The sequence below is a fragment of the Primulina eburnea genome, chromosome 6 (genome assembly GCF_022965805.1).
Source record: "Primulina eburnea isolate SZY01 chromosome 6, ASM2296580v1, whole genome shotgun sequence".
NCBI classification, from domain to species: domain Eukaryota; kingdom Viridiplantae; phylum Streptophyta; class Magnoliopsida; order Lamiales; family Gesneriaceae; genus Primulina; species Primulina eburnea.
In genome coordinates, this window is record NC_133106.1 from 31,071,665 (window position 1) to 31,091,365 (window position 19,701).

The 19,701-nt window shown below is 36.6% G+C and overlaps 1 protein-coding gene and 1 long non-coding RNA gene across 3 annotated transcripts; both read right to left on the reverse strand.

The window, feature by feature from the left end:
- Positions 1–135: 135 nt before the first annotated feature.
- On the reverse strand, positions 136–664 carry LOC140834233 (uncharacterized). Its single transcript, XR_012118671.1, has 2 exons — positions 431–664; positions 136–258 (listed from the first exon to the last, which is right to left on the reverse strand). It is a non-coding gene; the product is annotated as an uncharacterized lncRNA (long non-coding RNA).
- Positions 665–2,233: 1,569 nt separating this feature from the next.
- Positions 2,234–18,981, reverse strand: LOC140834223 (phosphoenolpyruvate carboxylase 4). Of its 2 annotated transcripts, none has more exons than XM_073198964.1 (20): positions 18,686–18,981; positions 18,182–18,345; positions 17,790–17,904; positions 17,620–17,697; positions 17,454–17,522; positions 17,278–17,356; positions 17,136–17,212; positions 16,966–17,061; positions 16,594–16,735; positions 15,872–16,003; positions 14,773–14,846; positions 14,367–14,648; positions 13,289–13,414; positions 13,092–13,193; positions 12,869–13,015; positions 12,262–12,360; positions 12,060–12,148; positions 9,389–9,515; positions 9,108–9,314; positions 2,234–3,284 (listed from the first exon to the last, which is right to left on the reverse strand). In XM_073198964.1, exons 1-20 carry the CDS (start codon positions 18,839–18,841, stop codon positions 2,460–2,462), a joined length of 3,186 nt encoding a protein of 1,061 aa, XP_073055065.1. In that variant the 5' UTR covers positions 18,842–18,981; the 3' UTR covers positions 2,234–2,459. The 2 variants fall into 2 exon arrangements, with proteins under 2 accessions (XP_073055065.1, XP_073055063.1); XM_073198962.1 differs by having other exon boundaries at positions 14,773–14,849.
- Positions 18,982–19,701: the final 720 nt, after the last annotated feature.

Below are 19,701 nucleotides of genomic sequence, written 5' to 3' on the forward strand. Positions count from 1 at the left end.
AAGTAAACTTCTGGAGCTCTATAATGGTGGATTGTGCACTCTGATCATATGAATCGCATAACATATTTTCTTCTAATATTGACAATTTCGTGTTCACTGATGCAAGAATTTCAGCAGCAAAAGAATTGATTAGTGCTTCAACTATTTATCATGATTTTATTCAGTGAAACAAAAGGTTACATAAATGCAAGCCAACATTTCATTTTAATCCTCCAGTCCTTCTTCTCACTTTTTTACAACTGGTTTGGTGCCGCATCCCTACAAGCACGATCAAAATAATAATCAGCAAGAACGGATCCAGCATAAGTTAGAGGGTTCACCCTCTTTGATTAAGCTATACAATTAAACGATTACACTTCTTATTGATGTATATTCAAGAAATCAAGCTATATATATTTTCTTAACAGCGTGCCATTTTGAGGGTTCTTACCTTCTTCCTAGGCTCCCGAGGCTTCTGCTCATTCTTGGGAGGAGCGGCTTTGGAGACCGGAGCTTTCTTGACCGAGCCAGCTGATTGAGATCCAACCGGTTTTTCGGCTTTAAGCGACGCCATCTTTGCAAATAAAGTTTAAATGTTCACTTAATTGATATATGTGTTATAGCTTCAGGTATTTATAATTTTGTTTGAATGGTGTGGACAGAATAAAAATTCCACCACTGGGTTTAAATTTCGTTCAAGAAAGTGGAATTTTTTGGCTGTGAGCCTCATTTCGAAAGATGCTGGCTGAATCAGATGCCTGGTGTGGCTGCCCTATGCAAATATGATCTTTTGGAACATAATCTTTACTGATTTCGACCTGATATTACAGGCACTGAGAGGTATTAACATGGTAAGGAGAGAACAAATTACCGATGAAAGTGTTCTGTTAACTGATCCGAAGAAGCGTTTAACACCATATAGTTGTAGAAAAGAAATATTAAATTTGCAGTAATGCATGAGAATTTTTCAACAAAAGTTGTGTATCAAAGTATCATTACCAAAACTCAAAATATTTTTCAAATTAGTAAACATGACGTGGAGAGATATTTTTTTTTTAAGGTAAACTCGTAACTTGATTGATTAAAATCATCCATTACAAGATTGACCAACCAAAAGGGAAATTCACCATTCATCCAAACAAAAGGAGAAGGCGAAGAACAAGCAAAACGAGCAATATTATGAGCAACATTATTCGACGATCGACAGACATAAATGCATTCAGAGATTGCAGGTCTCTTCAATCGTTCCTTGATGTCCATTGCACAAAGTCCAATATAGCCAAGATCATCTTGTTCGGTAGTGACTGCTTGCACTGCCAATAGTGAATCAGATGCTACTTGTACATCAGAAAAACTTTTATCGTGGAGAAGAATTCCTTCAAGGATTGCCAGTAATTCACTATGTACTACTGACAAAAGTTGGTTTATCTGCTTACCAAAAGCCAACAACAAACGTCCTTGGTTGTCTCGAACTACCCACCAATGCTAAATTTGTGACACGTGAAGAGACATTTTTTTTTCAATGTAGTTGGTTTCTTTTTTAAATATAATAATGTTTTAGATGAACAATTTTCTAATGTACGTCTTTTTATCTTAATGACGAAAAGAGAGTTTCGTATATGTTATATTATTTTTAACAAAAAAATTGAATATAATTGACAATAAAAAATATAACACAAATATGACTTAATGTTAATGGTTATATTTGTGATATCTTCCCGCTAAAAGAAGATAAACACGAGGACAATTTGGATAGCACACAACTCATAAATACATCACCATTTTCAAGGTAATACTAGAAAAATAAATTAATGCAAAATAAACACAATAAATTAAATTTAATAATAATCTAAAAAATAAACACAATATATCAAACTTAAAACATTATAATCTAAAAAATAAACACACTAAATTAAACACTTAAACACAAATTTAACATACACAATAAATCAAATACAAATTAAACACCAATTTATGACAATAAATTACACACAAGGACAATTTGGGCAATCTATGCACTTAGATATCTACATTAATGATGATGTTTATTTGTACAGCGTTGGAGAATAATTTTATAAAATCACAACTGGAACTCATAAATAAATCATCATTTTAAATGTAATATTAGAACAATAAATTAAACACAAAATAACACAATAAATTAAAATTAATAATAGTCTAAAAAATAAACAAAATAAATCAGACCTAAAACTAATAATAATCTAAAAAATAAACACACAAATTTAACAGGCAATAAATCAAACACCAAATTGAGACAATAAATTAAACATAAAGACAATTTGGACAACACACAATTTAAAACTCACCATTTTTTAATAGAATATTATACAGTTTCTTTTTCCCAGGGCACTACAGCCAAACCTTGTAATATTCCAACCAAGTTCGTTCAAAGGCTGCAATATAATGTCGTTGCTTATTTCAGATTTTCATAGTTACCCATGAGTGGTGATGCATATTCATCAGCCAGTGTTCCTCATCCCAGCAGCAATACCATTTATCGTGATTAGAAGTGCATCTCGTAGTTTGTTATTATCCTCATCTCGTCTCAGCCTCTTCAATATCTCAACCTGCAACATATTCATAGGATTTAGATATGGAAGCCGGCTCTCGATCAGCTTTCTAAGGCTACTGTTGTTTTCAGACAATTTTTCATGTCCTGTAACTATAAGTACAAACTTTTCTGCTGTCAAAAGCTCCCTCCTCAGCTCTGCTCCAAGTTCTTGTCGACTCTCAGACACTAAAACTTCATCATAATGCTTGGCTATGGGAATGTCGGCTTTTCCAAGAACCATTTCTATAAGGTCAATAGTGCTTTGAAAGAACGGCCAATCTTTGTACATTGCTCGCAGATCTTCCGTGTGACCCTTTTCGCAGATACTCTTTAAACCAGAACCAACTCCAAGCCATGAAGGGAGAACAAATCTTGTTTGAGTCCAAGCGAATATCCATGGAATAGCCCTTAGGTGCCCTATTCCAACCGAACTCTTTCTTCGTGTTGGACGACTACCAATGTTGAGAAAACCAAGTTCGGCTTGAGGGGTTGCCTCACGGAAGTAAGCTTGAAATTCCGGGTTTTCATAGACAGTGTTTCTATATGAAGAACAACTAATTTTAGAAATTTCATCCATTAGATTACGCCATTTTTCTTCTTTTGGTGGCTTTGGAGGCCGCAGAGTAGCAAGTAGCACAGCTGTCGTGTAGATTTCTAACTGGCGAACAGCGATTTGTGGTAGTCCGAACTTTGCCTGTACCATTTCTCCTTGTTCAGTTGATCGGAGGGACCCCTGCCAATTCATCAGAACTAAATTATCAGAAGTTTTAGACAAAAGTTGCACACTGAAGAGAGAAGTCAGATTTTAGGCCCAACAGAACTTATCTATTTGCTGCCACAACAAAACACAAGAATTATTGTTGATTTAAAATCGCTAAAGCAAGGAAATAAAACTTAAATTTCTACACAACCACACAAATCCAGATGGAACTAGCAGGAAAGCAAAACTTAATATTGGTTTGCAAAATGATGATCGATTAGCTTAATATTCTTGCTTAAAAGTTCCTGAATTTTAGCAAAGCAAACGTTTATAGTAGAAAAAAGATCAAATAAATCATTTCCTAATTTTGAGACAAAAGGACAATTAAGTAAGAAAGAAAAATAAAAATAATTTACTGGATGTATGAAATACAAGGAAATCTATAAGATTGTCTTTATCATTTGATTTATTTATCTATTGTGGATGTTTTGTCTCATGGCATTGACTCAAACGGGTGGGGTTGTATTTGGGAGAAGATGGTTTACTGGCACGAGGGAAGTCAACAGATTGAAACAGAAGGAAAGAAGCAGTTGGCGGGGAAGTTTGGAAGTTAATGACTCTACGTACATGGACTTGTATATGTAGATATAACTTCAGATATTCAGAGACTTCTTCACATATATTTTTTCTTTCGCTTCATCTTCCTGATTTCTTCAGTTACGAAACACTACTAGAGAATTGAGTTCTCGGTTGTATTGTAAATCACAAGTAGTGTATCTCTTGCTAAGTGATTCTTCCTGTAATCTGAATTCCATGTAACCGATGATGAGTGATAATAAAGATTGATCAGGGTGCTATTCGTTCGTGGATGTAGACAATTGTCGAACCACGTTAAATCCGTGTGTGTTCATTGCATTTCTTACTCAATTTAATTCTTGATATTTGTTGAACGTAATATGCTACGTTTGTAATCTGAGTTCGAGTCAATATTCCGTTAATCGGGACAAGAGTGTTCATCTTGTGATCGCTTGAATTACAACAAAGTGGTATCAGAGCCAGGTTGTGGAGGAACATGGCGTCTGCAAGATATGAAGTCGAAAAATTCACCGGGAAGAATGACTTTGGCCTGTGGCGTCTGAAGATGCATGCACTGTTGGTTCATCAAGGTTTGGATGAGGCTCTTTTGGGGGAGAAGTCACTATCCTCTTCGTTGTCAGAAAGAGAACGGAAAGATATTTTAAACAAGGCACATAGTGCACTGATCTTGAATCTCGGAGACAAAGTTCTGAGGGAAGTCTCGAAAGAAAAATCAGCAGCTGCAATCTGGACGAAACTTGAACATCTATATATGACAAAGTCGTTGGCTAATCGACTTTATATGAAACAAAGACTCTATACATTCAAGATGACTCATGGAAAGACTCTGGAAGATCATATAGATGACTTCAACAAAGTTATTCTTGATCTTGAAAATATCGAGATAAAAGTTGAAGATGAAGATCAAGGTTTATTGCTGTTGAGGTCTCTGCCTAAGGAATATGAGAATATAGCAGACACACTGATCTTTGGCAGAGAAACCTTGTCCCTGGAGAAAGTGCAAACAGCACTGGTCTCTAAAGAACTCAAGAAGAAATCGGAGAGTAAAGAAGAAGAATCAGGGGAAAGTCTGATGGTTCGAGGCAGACCAGAAAGGAGGGAATTCAATAAAAACAGGTTCAAATCAAGATCCAAGTATAAGGGTAAAAGGAGATGCTTCTTTTGTCATAAAGAAGGTCATTTCAAAATTGATTGCCCAGAAAGAAAGAAAAGAGACCATGTAAAGCCATCTGAATCAGGAAATGCAGCCATAGTACAAGATGGATATGAGTCAGCTGAGGTTCTAACAGTAACTAATAATGATTCCTCAAAGGAATGGATATTAGACTCAGGGTGTTCATATCATATGACACCCAATCAAGATTGGTTTGAGACACTGAACCAAACAGAAGAAGGCTCAGTACTCCTTGGTAACAATAAAACATGCAAGGTACTTGGAATTGGCTCTGTGCGAATTAAGATGTATGATGGAACTGAGAAAGTCCTGCAAGAAGTTAGATATGTTCCAGAATTAAAGAGGAATTTAATATCCCTTGGAACTCTGGATAAAATCGGATGCACGTTCAAAGCAGAAAAAGGAGTCCTAAAGGTTCTAGAGGTGCTCTAGTAATGATGAAAGGAATCAGAAACAATGGAATTTACTCACTTGTTGGAAGCACAATAATTGGTTCTACTGCCACAGCAGTAAATGGTGAAATCAATAAGACTCAGCTGTGGCATAAGAGATTAGGCCATGTAAGTGAACATGGATTGATTGAATTGTGCAAACAAGGAGCCTTTGGTGGGGATAAAATTCAGAACCTGGGATTCTGTGAAGAATGTGTGTATGGTAAATCTTGTAGAGTCAAGTTTAATACATCGTCTTACAGAACCAAAGCTACCTTAGAGTATATCCATTCGGATCTTTGGGGTCCCTCTCAAATAGCTTCACAAGGTGGAGCTAAATATTTCATGAGCATTATAGATGATTATTCCAGGAAAGTATGGGTGTACATTCTGAAGGGAAAGGATGAAGCCTTTAAATTCTTTAAGGAATGGAAAGCACTTGTTGAAAATCAAACGGGTAGGAAGGTGAAATGTTTGAGGACAGATAACGGACTTGAATTCTTATCTGATGAGTTCAACAGTTTTTGTGCAAAAGAAGGAATCACGAGGCACAAGACAGTAAGAGGCACTCCACAGCAGAATGGTCTTGCAGAGAGAATGAATAGAACCATTCTTGAAAGGGTGAGATGTATGCTTGTGGCAGCTAAATTACCAAAATCTTTTTGGGCAGAAACTGTAAGTACAGCATGTTACCTCATCAATAGGTGCCCCTCGTCTGCCACAGGTTTTAAAACACCTCAAGAACTATGGACAGGTAAGCCGGCATCGTATAAGCACTTAAGAATTTTTGGATGTATTGCTTATGCACATTTGAGACAAGACAAGCTTGCGCCAAGAGCCCTAAAATGCATATTCATGGGATATCCCAAGGGAGTTAAAGGATATAAACTCTGGTGCTTAGAAAATGGATTTAAAAGGATGATAATAAGCAGGGATGTCGTGTTCAATGAGGAAGATATGGCAAATACAGAAAACCAAGCAGCAAATAGACCTGTTCTGGATACTGAACCAGTTAATGCAAAAATGAGACTGGATTTTGAAGGGGTGTCTGGTGAGGCTGATCAAGATTCACCATCAGCAAGGAATCCAGATCAGCAAGTAGCAGAAGAAGGGTATAATCTGGTATTACAGCTCAAGGACTGGATATCGAAGAACCAAAATCATACAAGGAAGTCTTGTGCTGTAAGGATAAGGACAAATGGTTAGATGCTATGAAGGAAGAGATCAGGTCTCTACTAGACAATAAGACCTGGATGTTGGTGGAGAGACCACATGGTCAGAAGCTAATTGCATCGAAATGGGTATTCAAAAGGAAGGATGGAATACTTGGGGTTGAACTTCCAAGGCTGAAGGCAAGACTAGTAGCCAAAGGCTTCACTCAAAGAGAAGGAATTGATTTCCATGAAGTGTTTTCCCCAGTAGTGAAACACAGATCTATTCGGGTTGTATTGGCCATAACAGCTAGATGGGATATGGAATTGGAACAAATGGATGTAAGAACAGCTTTCCTACATGGAGAGCTGGAAGAAGACATTTACATGCTCCAACCTGAAGGCTTTACTGTAACAGGAAGTGAAGATAAAGTCTGCAAACTCAAGAAGTCGCTGTATGGGTTAAAACAGTCCCCAAGGCAATGGAATAAAAGGTTTGATGATTTCATGTTAAAGGCTGATTTCCACAGAAGCAAATATGATTAGTGTGTATACTTTAAAAGTGGTGAAACAGGTGGAATGATATATCTATTGCTATACGTGGATGATATATTGATAGCCTGTAAAGATAAACAAGAAATTACAAAGCTCAAGACTCAATTTAAGACAGAGTTTGATATGAAGGATCTTGGCCCAGCAAGGATGATGCTTGGTATGGAAATAAGAAGGGACAAGGGAAGGAAGCTAATCTACTTGTCACAACAATCATATATTGAAAAAGTATTGAGTAAGTTTGGAATGCTAGTCGCAAAGAGTGTGCTAACACCATTAGCACAACATTTCAAACTTACTGCCATACAGAAACCAGAAACTACTGAGGAAAAGGCGTACATGACTAAGGTTCCTTATGCAAGTGCGGTAGGATCAGTCATGTGTGCTAGGATTTGTACAAGGCCTGATTTAGCTTATGCTGTAAGCATGGTGAGCATATTTATGGCAGAACCAGGGAAACCTCATTGGGAAGCTCTAAAGTGGGTAATGAGATACCTGAAAGGTACAACAAAGTATGGGTTGGTTTATGGTGGAGCCAGTGAGGTAACTGAAGCGTTAAATGGCTTTGTGGATTCAGATTTTGCCGGATGCATGGACACTCGGAAGTCCTTAACTGGATATGTGTTCACAATGTTTGGAACAGCTATCAGTTGGAAGGCAGGGCTTCAATCGGTGGTGGCTCTGTCAACTACAGAGGCCGAATATATTGCAATTTCAGAAGGAATTAAAGAGGCTTTGTGGCTGCGTGGTTTAGTTGCTGAACTACAAGTTCAATTTACAACGTTAAGGATGTTGTGTGACAATCAAAGTGCAATTCATTTAACAAAGAACCAAGTGTTTCATGAGAGAACTAAACACATGGATGTGAAATTGCATTTTGTAAGAGAAATAGTTAGAAAATGAGAGGTTGTGGTAGAAAAGGTAAGGACAGAAGACAATGCAGCAGACATGTTAACCAAACCAATCACAACGGAAAAGCTTCAACATTGTCTAAGGTTGGTCAATGTTGAAGAGCTGGAAAGTCCTTAGGTTAAGGACACATGTTGGCGAGTAGCACTCGGATCAATCATGAGACAAGGTGGAGAATTGTGGATGTTTTGTCTCATGGCATTGACTCAAACGGGTGGGGTTGTATTTGGGAGAAGATGGTTTACTGGCACGAGGGAAGTTAACAGATTGAAACAGAAGGAAAGAAGCAGTTGGCGGGGAAGTTTGGAAGTTAATGACTCTACGTACATGGACTTGTATATGTAGATATAACTTCAGATATTCAGAGACTTCTTCCATATATATTTTTCTTTCGCTTCATCTTCCTGATTTCTTCAGTTACGAAACACTACTAGAGAATTGAGTTCTCGGTTGTATTGTAAATCACAAGTAGTGTATCTCTTGCTAAGTGATTCTTCCTGTAATCTGAATTCCATGTAACCGATGATGAGTGATAATAAAGATTGATCAGGGTGTTATTCGTTCGTGGATGTAGACAATTGTCGAACCACGTTAAATCCATGTGCGTTCATTGCATTTCTTACTCAATTTAATTCTTGATATTTGTTGAACGTAATATGCTACGTTTGTAATCTGAGTTCGAGTCAATATTCCGTTAATCGGGACAAGAGTGTTCATCTTGTGATCGCTTGAATTACAACAATCCTGTTTTTCAAAAAAAAAAAATTTGTTGTTTACGCTAGTTTATCAAAATTCATGTAGTTTAATTTTCTCATATTCTCAATCTACGCAACCAAGCAAACAAATCCTCAACACAATTTAGCACAGCTTTGCTTCTAAGTTCGAGCATTGCATGCACAAAATTATTTTATATCGGAGTTGAAATGGAAAGAAAGTAAATTCACAAAATTTGTGAGCTAACCAAAGAAAAACAGGGAAAAAATAAAAAGAAAAAAAGAAAAAAAAAGAAAAGAAGAACGAACAGATAAAAACTGAACTTTACCATAACTGAACCAGGAGGTTGTGATTGGATTGCAAGATATGTAGGGCCACCACCCCGTCCAATACTGCCTCCACGTCCATGGAATAAAGTAACCTTTATTCCATATTCATTGCATGCAGCTACAACATCTTCTTGAGCTTTATAAAGTTCCCATGCAGCAGTAAAACGGCCACCATCTTTCCCCGAGTCAGAATATCCAACCATCACCTGTAAAGAGATCATGATTCAGCTCCAATCCGCCACGAGTTCCTAAAATATAATGATAATCATTTCAGCAATACCTCTTGGTGTCCGTTATGGTTCTCAATGATATGTTTGTGGTACCAATCAATTGATAATAGCTTCCGAATGACAGAACCAGCTTCTCTCAAGTCCTTCACAGTTTCAAATAAAGGAACTACCCGAAGCCTATTCCAATAATCATGAAAAAGGTTCAAAAAACATGCAATACTTCCAGTCATCAAGTGTTGTTCATAAAAAGCAGCTAATTTCATCCATATTTTTTCAAAATATTCGATAGTCCTTCGAATTCTAAGTTAATTCCTGTCTGTTAAATTCATCAGTCTTCAAAACAGTTGGGAAGTTGTTGAAAGCAAAACCGGAAACGAATCATAGCAGTTCGTTTTACAAATTACTAGGTTACAAATTTATGCAACTTTTTTTTAATATCAAAGTGTTTCAGATAGATGTCAAGATTGCTTTCTTGAATTGTGAGTACTCGGAATTTTAAAGCGCAAAACATGTAAGAAATAAACTTATAACTATTAGTTCAAAGCTTATCAATAAAAAATCTAAGTGTTATAGCTCGATTTCCCACCTCAAAGGTACTCAACTCAATTCAGCTTATTGGAGCCCGAGGTAATGCAAGCTGGCAACAATCAAAGTGAGACAACTCGAGAGTGCAAACCCCCAGATCATGGATTCTAATATCTAGCTCAAAGAAGCTAATCCATATTGTCCTAAAATGATAATAAAATGCAGCCGAGGGATGCGCTAGGAATTGGACATCTTTATGGTGTAAAAGATGACCCTTTAGTAAACTAAATGAGCTTTGAAGGGGTTGAGCAATTTGACCATCATGGAGGTTGTTTGGGCTCCAAGTTTTCGGCCATATATGGCCCTTGATATGCCATTTTCAGCCTATAAATACCACCCATGGCCTAGACAATTCACACTCCAAAAAGCCTCCACAAACTCAATAAAAATTCGGCTCTTTGTACGAGAAAGTTGCTGCCGTGCTATTAAAATTTGAGCAGCAAGTAGACATTATCTTAAGGTGTTAATCTGTCCAAATAATCAATTATAGTCAAGCCAAGAAGTGCCTAAGTAGATGAGCAGTAACAAAAATCGAAATCAAGCCCCATTCGAATTGTTGTAGTTCGTCCTCCTCAAGCAATTAGTTGCCGAGATTGTGTGCTTCCAGTCAAGTTTCTACAGCCTCTAGACAAAGTTTTAAGGCGTTATTTTGCCCGTGAATCACATCCAAGTCTTGCTCGTAGTACTGTCCAATTCACGTTCAAACTCTGCCAAAGTTCGGCCAAGGTTACGTTCAAGTATCGATCAAGTTTAATCTGCATATTAGAATTACTGTAAGTGAGCTTACGTATTGTTTTAAAGTTTGATATATGATTTAAAATTCGATCAATTACTATACGTTTTGCATTCATATGCATTACTATATGTTTTGTTATGCATCTTTTGCTAAGTTCCGACACGTTCCGTCCATTTCATTCCGATTTAATCTGTTTGATTTTCTTCCTTCGATCCAAGTAATAAGTTTATTTGTTATGATTTGAATATTGACGCATCGGGAAAACCTGTGAGAAAAAAAGGCACCAGTAGTATCCAGTCATGGGAAAACGCTCTAGAGGGAGCTCAGATCCAAAAAAAGCCTTAGAGGTAGCCCATTTACAAGAGAAGGCCCTATAGGGAGTCCAAGATCAAGGGTAATAACCCATTGTCATTATTATAAAATATATGTTCAGTAGGTGATTCTGTTTTGATAACATTTTGCTCCGTTAAGATTTTGTTCTATTTGATATGATATGATATGATCGTCTAATACGAAATAAGTTCTGAACCCTGTCTGTTCTGTTTTCGACTTCTGCTTTGAAAATGATATATGTATAACTTGTTTTTCTGGTATTCGATCGGACCCCACTTGTTGAGTGTTTCTCAAAACGCTCATCCCCTTGTGTCCTTCCCCAGATAACAATGAAGAACATGTGGAAAAGATAGAACAAGATTGATATTGGGGCTGGTGAAGAAATCCAGAGCTATGAAGACCAAATCCCTGATTTCATGATTATAGCCGCATTTCGTACTTTTCTTTCTAAGAACAGCTTCCGCATTATTCGTATTTCACATATGTAGTAACAATATTATTTTATGAATTAGACTTGTTTTTTGCTATTTGCTACGAGGCCTATTGTTTTCAAAGAAATTGTTAAACAATGCCGGATGTCATCTACGCCTCGGTCTCGGAGCACATGAATGTCCTAATGCGATAAATCTGTGTAGAACAACCTTCAGGTTTTATTAATCATACCTTACCAAACCATGTGTTCAAGTTAAAAAAGGCTTTGTACGGATTAAAATAAGCATCAAATGTCTGGTATGACACATTGTCACAATTCTTATTGGATCATAATTTTACAATTGTTCTATTGATAAACCTTATTAAGATAAGTTTCTAGTCTACAATATTCTATTTGATTAACAACATTGTAAATGTGTGGGCAGAGTTCGATATTTTTCATATTTTTACTTACAACATCATATGCCATCCCAGCAATTTCTCTTCAATAACAAATTGGGATGAACTTTTACCTGGATGACTCACATACATTCATGCCTTCCAATTAATCTAGTCTCTCAAACCACAAGCCTCCATTTTACAGGATCTACATTCTAAAAGCCAATGTAATTAATGTTAAGTAACAAGTATCTTACGTTCTACCAGTACATGGTCTTCCTAGCTCTCCAGCAATGGAAAGGTGGGCATCCTTCTGCAAAAGCTCAACTGCAAGAACATCACTAGCCTGCCAGTGAAGATGGATAAAATAAGAAAGATTTTAATCACTCGAAAAGATTTGGTGGTCAATTGTATTCACAACAGGATCACTAACAATTGGGTATAAATTGCATGTCATACATTGGAAGCCATGGAAATCACATAAGCTCCAAGTGAACCGCTTCCCAATTCGGCAGCTACTCTGAAGGTCTCCAGTACTTCTTTAACATCAGATGCAACCTAAGGAAAAATGTTGTAGTAACTAAATATTAAATAAAAATCGTAAATAAGAAAATGCTGCATTCAACTATGGTAATTGAATTTGGTGATGCAACATATCCATAAATAACAGAGAGGAATTTGGACAGGCTTTGCACTTTGAATGTTTCAAAGATCTTTATAGCACAGAGTAATTTGTTTCTTTGTTATGTGCATGACTATTTTAATTGTTTTTAGACATGACGGAGCAAGAGAGCCGTTGTAATTTCTAATATTATCCCAAGAGAAACATAGGTTATTAATTTTGTAATTCATAATTACTCAAAATGCTCAAGTCAATGCACTAAGATAGAAGTCTAGCACAAGTCTCATGCATGCTCATTCATCATAGAGCCCAACTGGGATAAATCTCAGCATGATTGCACATTGAACAAGATAAGATTACTAATTTAACACCCTCAAAAACTGTGAATTGCGAGAAAGAGAGGATTGAGAGCAGTTCAAAATATATGCACAGTGAAACACTTACCTCTATTGTTGGAGGGACTAGGGGTCTCTTCCCCTTTAATTCTCTCGTCAGAAATTCTAGTCTCTTATCTTCATCCCAATCACTATATGTACCCATATCTAAATAGTTGGTTATAGCATCTAGAGTTTCAGAATGTTTTCCTGATTCCTGACGCATAAAGGAAAAAAGGTTGACACAAATTGCCATGCATAGTTGTGCTTTAGAACAAGGAATGAGTAACCACCTGACGAAGATCAAGCTTCATTAGCACCATCCCAAAAGTAGCAACACGCCTGATTAGGTCAGCCAGGCGGCCTTCAGCTAAGATTACAGACCCACAAGATTTCTACAAAAGTTGCTGTCAGTTGGTAAATGAACATGTCTTGATCTAAAGTTCAACTAAACATCAAATTCATTTGATAAAAGTTAAAATGAAGATACCAGGGATTCATAGCACATTATCAGTGGTTCAAGAAGTTGCTCTGATGTTTCATAACAATCCTTATAATCGTGTTCACAAGGAAGGTCTTCGAGAAGAAGTTCAAGCTGCTTCCTAGTCTTCAAAAGCTGGATTAGTGCTAACCATTTAGCTTATAGGATGATAAAAACAGAAGTACTGAACTTTAAATTGGCCAGAAAAGAACATGAGTTCATTGCGACATAAGTTATCCTTGAGGGCTAAGAGTAGATTATGCATTGAGGCTAGGACTTCTTATTAGTTCTCTGAGAAACATTGTGATGGATCAAAAAATAGACTAGCAAACCACATGAGAACTAAAGCACTTAGGTAAGACCAACATGGATACATCTGATTGTATAAGCATTACAATTTAAATGAAATCATCACATGAAATTGATTGGATAAGAGCTCATTAGCAGAACATCAAAACTACAGTCTGCAAGACAAAAGGAAGTGATTCATGACAATCACGACAATATCAGCGGGTAAACACAACAAATATTTGGGATTTTCAAGTCAGCTATCTTAAACTGAATTTAAAACCTGTCGAGTTCAAAGCTCAATTATATCGGCTCAACCCAAAAGAGTGATGCTGCACAATGAAAATGAGATGAAAAAAACAGAAGTTCACAAGGCAAATTTATGTGTTCGATAATCATCAAATATTTCATAGATTATGAATTTTCCTATGCTAAACAATGCAACAATACGGAAAACTTCAGGAGAAGGTCTAACTACTTAAGTCTTACCTTTATTCTTCAGTGAGATATCATCTTTCGTTTCGAACAAAGATGTTGTAAAAGTAATGTAAGTTTGAAAAAATCTATTCAGAACTCTCTCACACCTTTACAACTAGAGTTTACAAGCCTTATATAGAGAAACCTATGTAACAAACCTAGATAACATCTCCCTAAATGATATAATAGGAATGATTTGTTACAGAGATCTTAGACTAAATCTACACCTAGAACTGTAACAGATAAAGAGAAATACATGCTAACAAGTAACGTGTTTTCAAAAAGCTTAATCATCCAGAAATTTGAAAGCAGAAAACAGAACCTTTTGTTTTACGTCCCCTAGAACAACTCTGTAAGGAGCAATTCCAGGCCTCTGTGAAGAACTAGGTTCTAGGAGTTGATCAAAACTAGTTCTTCCTAACTGCGATTCAGCGAATATTTTTCTCCGAGCTAGAAGTTGGCTTGAGCAGAAAGATGAACCTCTTGGAGTAACAGGTGACTGAGCATTTCCTGAATTACTCACAGCGTCGTTTCCATGTGTTTTAATAGTAAGATTACTGATATCGTGCATAGATTCTTTAACTCTCAAAGAAGATTGACCATCCTGTAAGAAGGAAAATGGGGTTAGAATTCGCCTAAGCACTATTACGGAAAATGCAAAGACAGAGAGGCCATTAACCATGAAGGATGTAGAATATGTCAAAAATATACAAGAGCATCAACTTCACCTCAGAATGCGATGGCGTAAATTCTGACCCAGGAACATCTAAGCGAGGATAGTGAGATTCTACCTCATTGCGTTCTACTGGCAAAAAAGTACATAAAGAAACAACATTTTTATGACTAAAACAAACTCATCAGTGAGAAGAATAAAACAATTTATCACACGAAAACAAACAAAACCAGACAAGTAGAAAAGGAATATGAAAAATGGGAACTTTCTATCCTAAGAACGTTTGGAAAGAAAAGGTGCTAATAACCAGTTTTGGGAGGCATCCTGACACCAATTACCAGTGTCTAATGGAATCAGCAGAGGAATATCAGAGAAGTGCATGATGCCACGAAGTACCTAAACTTTGCGGCCGTGAAGATATCAAGACCCTTTTACCCTCCATAAAACAGAGAGGAGGAGCGAGTGCCAAGGTGGAAATGCTTTTGGGAAAGAAAAACGAGGTGAACAGGAGCCTAAATAATCAGATAATTACATAACAGAAGAGAGTTTTGATGCAATGGTGAATTAAGTTGCATGATATAGCACATAAACAATTGATCAGCAAAGCCTTGAAGCCTTAAAAGGGTATAAATTAACTCATTGATAACGAATTCATCAACAGATATATTGAGTTAATACATGGTTTTGAATTTGGACCATGATTGCTTTTGAAGCTCAAGGAGAAACTACAAAAAAATAAAAATAAATTAAAACACTGTATCATTTATGCTGTGTTCTGTATCATTTATGCTGTGTTAAAACTCAAGCAATAAGAAATCAGTTCAGTGGACTGTTAAGATTGGAAGTAGAACCTAACTCAAGCCCAAAAGTTAGCTCAATGGGGGAAAATTATCCAAGCTCATATATGCAATTTCCAGGGATTTTATCTAACCAACGTGGGTCAACTAACATGGACAAGCAAAACAATCAAATGCGTCACAAATAGAGCCTGGATCACAACAATGTTGAAACGTCGAATATTACAAGCTTCAACAAATTTGGACTTGTATGATGTTTCGATCAGCATAAAGTGTAGGCATTGCCTATGCTTATAGAACCTTACTCAACTTGAAAGGAGGTAAGATAGAATAAACTATGAAAAATGAGAAGTCAACCTGCACAGGAAGGTAGATCAGCTCCAGTTGGAAGCTGTGTTGGAAGAGGGGGAGCATGATGGCTATTGTCCTTAAATTGATTCCGTAGTGACGATGGATTCCAGATGTCATGCCGATCCTCCATTGAATTTTCTGAAAGCCATTTGATTTATGGAAAATGAGAACAAACTACAAATTAACATTTTAGTCTGGATGCAAACTAGTTTTTTCTCAAATAAAGCTAAAATTATCTCCATTTCTGGCAATGTAGAAATTCTGAAACAAAGAACACTCAAATCCTTAACTTACTATGCATAAGTACCTGATTGATTACAATGTCTACCAGGGAAGTGCCAATTTTGAAGGAAAAATGGGACGTGGACAATAAAGTTAGCATGTAGCACAGAATTTGATGTAAGATGACAAGCAAAGTAAAACTACCTGAATCGTTCAAATATTATGAAGACCATTCGGTTATTTTTTTAATTTCTCGGTGAGCTAAAAATTGGAGGAACGAGAACATCATTGGATGATTACTCGTCCTCACTTGTCACCTTCACTAGCATGTTGAGAGGCAAAAACCAGTAATAGTTCTTGCACAGCTAATAAGGTTAAGTTACATCATAAAAATGAATTAAAGTCACTTCGTTTATTTATGACCTCACATGCTGAGCTGTCTGTAGTTAAAGATAGTGATTGGAGCACATTTGTTGTGGAAAGCTATGGAAAAAGCGGTGCCAGACCTTTCTCTAAAATTTCATGAGCCAGTCTAGAAAAATTCTTGGTGCATTGGTTCACTGATAGTTCAAATCTCAGGTTATCAACTTCACGTATGTAGAGATCAATTGCCATCCACCTGGATAAAAGAGATACATTTTTCGTGACCTGAAAACACAAAATGAAACTGCTTTATCAGAATTGTGATTGAGAAGAGTTTACTGGATATCTCTGATGGGACGTGAACGAGAAGAGTTTAGCCTGATCTATATTTGAAGGTTGTAATCCAGAAAAATCATTTACACATTTGGTCACTTCTGTCTATCAAATTTTGTTCCCTTCAACATATTTCATACATGTAGCACACAAAATTTCAGTAAATGATTTTCAAACGTCACCTTTGCTGTCACATTTGGATTCCCATCTCTATCACCCCCCATCCAAGATCCAAATTTAATTGGAGTACACGTCAAAGGCAGTGGATTTCCAGTATGCTGAGAACATTGAATATAACGATAGATAAAACCAGAGTTTGGAATAGGAATTGTAAAAAATGAATGATAGCAACCTTCTTTAAAGCATTGCTGACACGTCGTAAATAATGAGGTACAGCTCTCCATAGGGATTGCTCTACAATGTTTAAACCTGAAAAACAAAGTAGTGTGTAATAGGAACATTATAAAAATCTGACCTTTACCTCTGGACTTTACCTGCCCTAGCTTCGTCAACTGGAGTAGGCCTGTGCCGCCTTAGCTCATCTGTTTGCCATATTGCTGATATTTCTCTCTTCTATAATAACAAAAATATTCATGGAGCATAGGAAAATTTCAATGAAGTCTGTTTGTTTTTCTTTTTCACGATGGTCTAATTTAAATGAACAACTAACCAAATCTTCAATCAACATGTCTCGGTCTTCTTGCCCCAGGTCAGGCCTATCATTATATTCTAGAAGATGCTGCAATAGGATACATGCATGAAATATATGGCAAGCTTAAATAACTCTCATGGTCGTTACCTTATACCGACGAATAAAAGTCATATAAAGTACATACTGCAATTCTAATATGTTTGTACTGTAAAGTACGCCGATTTATTTGAGTGGGATGTGCGGTGAGGACAATCTCAACCACCTGAGAAAATAATTGAGCAAAATTAGTGCTCGAAACAGACACTCTATACCATTTCACTAGCAAAAATAGGAAAGAAAACAATAGCTACATACCTGATTGCAAACAGTACTATAAAGCTCATCCGGAGAAACACCACCCTGCACGAGCTGATTGAAAGTATCATCACAAGATTTCGATTGCTTTTCGGTGCTTCGTATCTTAGTTACTCTGCAGATTAACCATGTCATAATTTCATAAGATCCCACTTGTCGAATAACAAGGATTTCAGCATCACAATTTCAGGATGTAAGAAATATTATAGACGCCTGGAGACTACACCTCGAATAAAAATAGAGTTAAAAGTCGAAAGTACAAAGTTGAACTGATTCATTAGTATGCAGTTCTAGCAATATTTTCATACTTCTGAATCATGTAGCACACATAAAAAAAAAATCCAACCAAGATCGCAATTATACAATTACAGAACAACAGAAATATCATATACCTGTGATGAGTTTCAGCAATCCCCGAAAGGTTTAAATAATGACTAAACGTTCGGGCAAGTGGTAGGGCTTCTTCAAGTGTCATTTGCGACAACTCCGCGGCAAGTTGCTTCTCAAGCAGCTCCGCTGTGTCCTCAATTCCAACATTCCTCATATTGCATGCACTCTGCACATACATATTCTGTCCATTAACGAAACGATTCTGGTAACAAACACCGTCGATAGCAAAAGGCGAGATACAGCCAGAAATGATTAAATCACGGCATCAAACAAATCCACATAAATACATGAAGTTCTAGAACTAAAGAAGAGGCTTACACCACGAAATGACATGTAACATAACGCAAGCACGACAAAAAAATTCCCAGCTATAAAACCCAGAGTAAAATAAAGCAAAGCGAACAGACTAAAAATGAAGAAATCACCAGAAACAGAGCACAAACAAACACAAATCCAGAAAGAACGAAAGCATATCTCGAAAACTGAGAAAACGAATCAAACCAAACCTGAGCAAGCACTCTAGTTTTTTCCACCTTTTCCACGAACTGCGGGCCAACCTCCCTCTGAAGAACCTCATTGAGAAGATTCCCCAGCAACTTGCAGTCATCCTCGAACCCCTGGAACGATATCTCCTCCGAAATATCATCCGTAATATCCGTCATTTTGACTGAGATTATTGTGCGTATGGATTACAGTGGAGCAAATATACTGCAGCGGAGAAAACTCTAGCTGCTGCGCGTGCGCGGAAAGTGTGATTGGTTTTTGGTTAGAGGAGAGGCCTGAAGTGGAAATGTGGGGCTGCGATCGCCTGCCGGAGTGCAGAAGGATTGTGATGGTGACACGTGGAAGGTATAACGGCATTGTTTGCATGTTTTTTGTCCTTTGCTTGCTTGTGCTCGTACAGTCGGTACCTTTGCTCAGAATTTTCTTCGCCATTTTAACCGTACAAGTCCATAAATTTTATTTTATTTAAATTGTGAAAAATATATATATATATATTAAGTTGAAAACTAAATAAATACCAATGTTTGGGTAGACCTAACTGACAAGGTATTTATATGACTGATAATGAAAAATTAATTTTTTTGCCAAAATTATTATTTTTTTCTTTTAAGTATAAATATGATTGATTCGTCTCACGAATAAAAATATGTGATTCGTGAAACCGTCTCATAAAAAACTTATTCTTCTTTCTCAACATATACTAGAAATAGAGGTACGTATGAATGCAAAGATTTTCCAAATAGATTTGAGGTAGAAGTGTTTTCTCCTTGTTTATACTTTTTAGTTTTTTTCCCAGATTTCTTGTTGATATTTGAGTGTAGTTTAGTTGAACTAGGAGGATTGATTATATATGTAAATTAAGGGGGATGTATTCAATATAGGAGATTTATTGACTTTTATTTATTTTGTAGATTTTAAAAGTCTGGATGTATTCAATTAAGACTTTTACATACACTATAGAAGTCTAGTGTATTCAAAATAGACTTTCATAGAGTTTTAAAAAGTTAAGTGGTATTCA

Bases quoted from the DNA above. Each gene is read 5' to 3' on its own strand.
- LOC140834223 (XM_073198962.1), bottom strand. From the start codon at position 18,841: ATGACGGATATTACGGATGATATTTCGGAGGAGATATCGTTCCAGGGG. The intron at 16,736-16,965 runs GTGACGTTTGAA...TTGTGTTTTCAG, and splicing joins ATCCAAATGTGACAGCAAAG to GTCACGAAAAATGTATCTCT. The intron at 13,016-13,091 runs GTGGTTACTCAT...TTTATGCGTCAG, and splicing joins TGAAGCTTGATCTTCGTCAG to GAATCAGGAAAACATTCTGA.